Source organism: Miscanthus floridulus, chromosome 14 (genome assembly GCF_019320115.1).
Source record: "Miscanthus floridulus cultivar M001 chromosome 14, ASM1932011v1, whole genome shotgun sequence".
NCBI lineage: Eukaryota > Viridiplantae > Streptophyta > Magnoliopsida > Poales > Poaceae > Miscanthus > Miscanthus floridulus.
In genome coordinates, this window is record NC_089593.1 from 13,577,073 (window position 1) to 13,584,361 (window position 7,289).

Consider the following 7,289-nt stretch of genomic DNA (forward strand, 5'->3'; position numbering starts at 1 on the left):
CATAATTTATGTTCGCTGTCACACTACAAAACTATTAGAGCTTAAAGTCTTAAACCTCAACTTGTACATTTTTTAGATAATAGAGCAAAGTTCCAGCCTCTACCATCCTCAGATGGTACACAACTGATAGTCACAATACACACCCTAAACCCTAAGAAAACGTGGTTTGACCCATCTAACGAGCATAGCAAACAAAGAAAAGGATCTAATCACGATTCCTAAAGTTTCATCCAAACTTCGCAAAGACGGCCAAAATCAACGTCTTCTAGCTTCTGCACCGTACCCCTACTGATACAGTGGTCGCTCCTCTTCTCTATGCAGAATTGACCACTAGCGGATCCAAAACATCGCGCTGAAAATTACCTATATAAAAATGTTAGATTTATCCTTGTTAAATACCATATTATTTCCAGTCAACCATATTGCCCAACAAAAGTGCAGTAGCTCCAAGCTATATTTGGTTTATGAGTTAGGACTTAATCCATGTAGCCAAGAACCAAACCAATTGGCAAAGCTAGTAGGTGGTTGAATTTCAAAAGTGATATTTACATTATTTTAAACAAAGCTTGCAAAGTGATAGTCAAAGAACAAATGTGGGATAGTTTCAACTGCGCTATAGAGGCAACATTTGACACTTCCTTACCAATTCCTCGTAGAGAGAAAAAGAAAAGAAAATTCTTATTAAGGGGTGGATTGGATTTGACTAACTAAAAATCAAGAGGTAAAGCTGAACACAAAATAACTATAGGGGGGTTATAATTTGGACAACTCTTTTGGTTACTTTTCTTTTTGAATTTTAGTTACCATTCATTTAATTTATTTATGAAAGATAAATCGTAAACTTAAATCGATGGACTTATTAAGCCGCCACGCTGCCGTTTTGGCGGCCGTCGCGACCACGTCCATGGCCCCTGGTCGCCGATTCCACGTCCACGGACTTCACAGTAATTGATTATGATTTTGATTTTGATTTTGACGAAAAAACAAAGATAAAAGGTGGTTACCACTTCCTTCCACGTGGATGGACTCGCGGGAAGTCCTGGTCCAGAAATTCCACCACGTGTGCCCGTGTCATTTGACTCGACGACTCCCCGTGTCTGTGTTATTATGCGTGGAGCCGCCCCTGACTACGATCTCTTTCTCCTGGGAATCCTTGACAATTCTGTTATCCCGGCGACCTTGAGACCAAGGAGTTTTGATCCGGTGACGCAACTAGCAACTTGCAAGTTGGTGGCCTGGCCTGGTCTTGCCGGCCAATAAACCATCTTAGAATCTGTTTATTAGATCCACTAGTGCTAACAGTTAGCAGCTAAAGTTAGTATCAGTGGATCCAAGCAAACCTACTAATCAATATTATTACGTGGATCAAAACAATCCGCATGAATAATTAGCTAGCATGTAGTTAGTACTCCCTTCAGTCTAAATGGTAAGTCGTTATAGCTTTTATAGATATTTCATTTTGCTATATATCTAGATATAGTATAATGTATATATCTAGTAGGTGCGCCGCAAAAACTATACACCTAAAACCTAGAACAACTTGCAGTTTAGAATAGAGACAATAGCTAGCTATTATAGTTAGCTAATTATTTTTTTCTCAAATACACAAAATTTTTGCAGAAACAAATATTTGTTTGTTTTATTTCCGCGGCCGCCTTTGAATACAAATGAAAATTAGAGAGCGCCGGCTTCAGGTAGAGAAGAGGGTCGAAGACGACGTTATTTTTTTATAACAATCAATCACGCACTAGGACTGGGGTGATTATGACAGCCCGGCGTTTCAATTTCAATTCAACAAAGCGATCGGACCTGCTGACGGTACCTGCACGGCATGCTTTTGTCCCTGCCTGCTACTACTTACCACTGTGTAGTAGTAACTTTTTTTTTTCAAAAACATGCGTTGGCACGTATTTCATTAAGCAGTATATGTATATAAACATCCCCATACCGTTTCAAAAAAAAAATAACTAACCAACTATGCCGTTACAAATATACAGAATTGTCTAATAATTTCTCTTCACCTGAATCTGTCGTTGGTCCGTTCCATCATACTACCAACCAACTAACCAAGGGAATCTTTATCGATCGATCTGTTGCCCTGTTCCATCTCAGTAACATCATCATCTGTCCATTATCACTTGCCATTGGTTCTCTACTCTCCGCTGTTACCTCGCTAAACGTTTTCAAATTTAATCAAATTTATATAAATAATAATAAATGTTTATCGTGCTACATAATTTTTTTTTTGCATTGTCAACAACAACAACAACAAAAAAGAGAATTGTATGCACACATCAGCTCCACTTAAGCGAAACAACAATACTTGTAATATTCTATTATTTGAACGTATATATGTCTTGCACTAAAAAAAATCAGATCAATTCACTTAAATAAAATTGCAAGCTTAGGGGGTGTTTGCCCCTCCCCCCATTCGTGTACCACTGGTTAGATTCATCATGATATATACTTCTATAGTATATTTATTCAGAGTAACATGAAGTTATTCATGAGATAGTTTCATTTTAACCCACCAAATATTACGAGAGGTGCCTAAAAATTTGCATTTGATCAGGCAATGATTTCATCCATTGGATCGAAAAATCCGATGACTCTGGGATCTTCTTCTTCCTTTGTCTCGTCTGCTTGCTCATTAACGCACCCACTCTCTCCTTACCCATCCGCTATCGTCTGACGCTTCCCGCGGCCGCTCTCCCTCTCCCGCCACTACCGCCGAGCATACTTACTTCTGAAACCCTCCTTTGCTAACCCGACTATACCCGGCCTTCCCCTAAGGCTACCTACTACGGTGGCACTCCTTCGTCGCCTGAAATTTTCTCCATTTTCATGGTGCCTGCAGTACAGGAAGCATGATTTTTTTTAGGACGGAGGTGTGGTAAAAAAAAATTTAGAGCCCATCCGTGCACCTTCCAGTCAAATAAATAGTCGCTCCGTATTTGAAACAAACCTGTACGCATGCGCGTGTGGGGTGTACATATGAGAGCTTGACATTTAATTGGTTGTTTGGAAGAAAAATCAAAATAAAAAAGGTTAGTCGTCGCTGCAAGTTGAACAGTTGTTGTTGGCTAGCTGCAGGCCGCAGCATGCACCTACCACGCCTAAGGCTGGACGAAAAACTCGAAGCTCGTTAGCTCGCTCGGCTCGTGGTTGGCTCGACTCGGCTCGGCTCGGCTCGTTATGATAACGAGCCGAGCCGAGCCAAGATTTTAGCTCGTTAGCTATAACGAGCCAACTCGAGCCAGCTCGCGAGCCGCTCGCGAGCTAAACGAGCCAAGCTTTCAAAAAAAAAGTATCAAAACTTGTATTAGTTTTTGTATTACTTCATGTCTTGCACTTTACAATTGACTGGTAACTGGTCTAGACCCTATAAATTGACTGGTAACTGGTCTAGATGCATTTCTTTTGTATTATTATTATTCTCAAACTTTAGATAAATGCAAATATTATATTTTGTGTATTTTTTATACCTGGCTCGCGAGCTTAACGAGCCAGCTCGAGCTTTTAACGAGCCGAGCCGAGCTGGCTTTCTGGCTCGTTAGGATAACGAGCCGAGCCGAGCTAGCTCGTTATCTTAACGAGCCAGAACGAGCCGAGCCCAAACGAGCCGAGCCGGCTCGTTATCCAGGGCTAACCACGCCCGTCCCGTCTGGTTTCTCTCTCCGGTCCTATCCTATCCAACCCCTCTAGTCCGTTCGTTGTCAATGGATGGAATTAGGAGATGTTTGGAGTCGCTGTCCATGGAATATTTGATACATGTATAGAGGATTAAATATAGGTTAATTATAAAACTAATTATATAGTTTGTGATTAATTTGCGAGATGAATATTTTAAACCTAATTAGTCTATGATTTGACAATGTGGTGCTAAGGTAAATATATGCTAATGATGAATTAATTAAGCTTAATAAATTTATCTCACGGAATAGCGATAAATTTTGTAATTTATTTTTTTATTAATATTCGAACACCCTCGTAACGCGTCCTAAATTTAGTCATCGGACCAAACACCCCCGGCCCAGCCACCTCCCTCGCTCACTTCCCTGCCTCTCCTACCTAACCTCTCTCGCCCTTGCAACTGGCTCAACTTGCAACAACAACAACGCACACGAGCACGTACTAGTCGTAGCTCCATCCCACTCTCTTTTTATTTCATCCCTTCTCTTCCTCCCTGCACTTACCTACCCAGCTACCTCTCCTCTCCTCGGAGCAGCAGCAGCAACGTCACCACAGGAGCTCATCCCTTCTTCTTCCTTGCTGTGTTCTACTTCTATCTACCTACCTCAGTTCCTCACTCGCATCCCTGCTTGCCTTACGTCGTCCACACCAACGTGAAAAGTAAGTACGTCGTCGTCTTTCCATTTCATTTCTTGTTTCGTCGCATGGAGACATCGTGTGACCAAGAGCAACGTTCGTACGTACCTTACATGCGCAGTGGGCTTGGAGACGGAGACGATCACCTTTGAAGGCATCCCGTTCCCGGCGGAGATCACCGCCGGCAAGCCTCTCTCCCTCCTAGCCAACGGTATCACGGACATCGAGATCCACTTCCTGCAGATCAAGTACAACGCCATAGGGGTCTACCTCCACCACACCGACGTCGCGCTGCTGTCCCACCTCGGCGCGTGGAAGGGCAAGACGGCGGAGGAGCTGCTGGCGGACGCCGCCTTCTGGTCCGCCCTCGTCTCGTCCCCCGTCGAGAAGCTGCTCCGCGTGGTGGTCATCAAGGAGATCAAGGGCTCGCAGTACGGCGTGCAGCTGGAGAGCTCCGTCCGCGACCGCCTCGCCGCCGCCGACCTCTACGAGGACGACGAGGAGGAGGCGCTCGAGAAGGTCGCCGAGTTCTTCCAGTCCAAGTACTTCAAGCCGGGCTCCGTCATCACCTTCCACTTCCCAGCCACCCCGGGGCCCGCCGAGATCACCTTCGTCACGGAGGGCAAGGGCGACGCGAGGATCACCGTGGAGAACGAGCACGTCGCCGGCATGATCCAGAAGTGGTACCTCGGCGGCGAGAACGCCGTGTCTCCCACCACCGTCCGCAGCCTCGCCGACCGTTTCGCCGCGCTGCTCGCCGTCGCCGCGTGAGCGTGGTATGTTGCTCTGCTTTTTCCGATCCGGCCGGCTGATGGAAGTGCAGTGCGTTGAGTTCTTGAATGTCCGTGTGTGTCGTGTGTCGTTTGCAGCAAATTTGAGAGTAATAACAGCAAAGACTGGTTTTAATTTCGAACGATCTCAAGTCCTTGGATGCTCTACACTTCTGAATAAACGCTTTTCATCACTTTGCCTCTATATGCGATTTTAGCTTTCTTCTGTATATTCTTCAGGCATCAAATGAGCAACGTTAGAATTAATCTATCCTCTCAAGAGTACGGCAATAGGCTATTACAACGTATCATGTGGAAACCAATCAACCTGTGTAAATTTAGAAACTACCAATCAGGACTACTATATACTGATCCAATGGATAGGGTGAGAGGTGTGATTTTTTTACGCTTAAGCCCCCCACCCGCTGGCCTTTTTTTTTTTTAGCTTAAGCTCCCTCACCTCATCTATTGGATCATCATCTAGTGATTATGATTGATAGTTTTTAAATTTGCACAGGTTGATCGGTTTGCACGTCTATTATATATAGCACAAGACAAAGACATGAGCAAGTCTGGCCCACCCCATGGCTGTACACAGGGCCAGGTTGAACATAGGTAGCCAGGCCCAACCATTTTTATTGCCCAGTCTCAAGCTATTACTTCAATTGTTATGCAATATTAAGCGACCAGCCCAACCAAAAATAGGCCTGTCTCGAAAAGGAAGACCCAACCTTGGCCAATGTGTAATGTCTACCCGTGACTTTTTTCGGCTCGGCCCAGTGTGCAAAAATGATTAAATCTATTCACAGTTTTGTAACCCAAAGCATGGCGAACACACATCGCTCAAAGATCACTTTGAATGCTTTGATAAGGGATCATTTGCTAAAAATTCCAATTGTTTGTAAGAATGCCACTGGAATTTCAGTTCTGATTTTGTCTTTGCAATTTCGTAAAAGCAAGATATTATTGCAATGATGGTTGTTGAAAGCGGTGGCAAATTTTGCAAGAACTCCCTTTAACAAAGAGTCAAGGATGGGAAACATACATGGCAATTCCTATGAAACCAAACGCAATCAAACATAGGTGATGGACTGTACGGTGTTATTATTTTTTATTCCTCCACTGTAAAACTGTCAATGGAGTCGTTATCTACCATGTGTGAAACGTGTAGATATGGTGGGGTAGTTAGTCTGGCTGCAAATGCAAGGTATGTAATCGAGCTATATCATCGGATCAATAATTCATACGGAACAAATGTGGATCAATAATTCATGCGGATCTGCCATTGCTATATCATCTCTGGTGGATCAAAAATTCAATAGTATTTTTTGTTGTTTTACCATGGACCAAATGTACCTAGTAGTAGGCAGAGTTTAGGCTATCCTCCTCTTACTAAATTGAACGGGAAAATTTCTAAAAGGATACTCCTATTTTTACACATGCCTCTCCTCCTTCTATCCCAAAATAACTGCACATCTCATTTTTTTAAGGAACAAAACTTTTTCTTTTATGTTTGATTAGATTTATAGAAAACATTATCAATATTTGTATCCTAATACGTTTATTAGGAAATATATTCCACTATTAATCTAATAGTATTTATTACGCATTACAAATATTACTAGTATATATTTGACTAAACCTAAAATAGTTTGATTCCTAAAAAATGAGACGCATATTTATTTTCGGAAATGCTTCGTGTAGGGCGTTCGTCCGTCTGGACGCCGGCTTCTCGGGCCTGCGGACGCTCCCGTTGGTGGGATGTGACGCCCTCGGGCCTGCGGACGCTCCCGTTGGTGGGCTGTGACGCCCTATGGCCCAACACTCGGATACGCTCGTCCACATGCCCTAATCGAATCCGCTCGTCTAGCCTGCCACATCTGCAGCGCTACGTCCACGCTCCACCATGACCGTGCCACCACTGCCTCCATGGATTCACCGCGACCGTGTCGCTTATTTGGCGTTCTCCACAGCGTCTGGCGCTCGCTGGCCGTCCCACCCGCCCTCTGTGTCATCACCGGCTCACCGTCGCCTCTGTGCGCCGGCACCTAGCTCCACGACCACGCCGCGACTGGGCTACACCGCCACCGTGCCACCTCGGTGTTCTCCACGGCATCCGGGCACCCCCGGCCATCCCACCCGCCCACTACGTCATCCATCACGCTGCCCCCACCTTTACCTCTGTGCGCC

General features: G+C 44.5%; 1 protein-coding gene across 1 annotated transcript; it reads left to right on the top strand.

Moving 5' to 3' along the window:
• The first annotated feature begins 4,097 nt into the window (after positions 1–4,097).
• On the top strand, positions 4,098–5,304 carry LOC136504941 (chalcone isomerase-like protein 2). The gene is made up of 2 exons (XM_066499994.1): positions 4,098–4,353; positions 4,451–5,304. Coding segments are annotated over exons 1-2 (651 nt in total). The 5' UTR covers positions 4,098–4,352; the 3' UTR covers positions 5,101–5,304.
• The last annotated feature ends 1,985 nt before the right edge of the window (positions 5,305–7,289 follow it).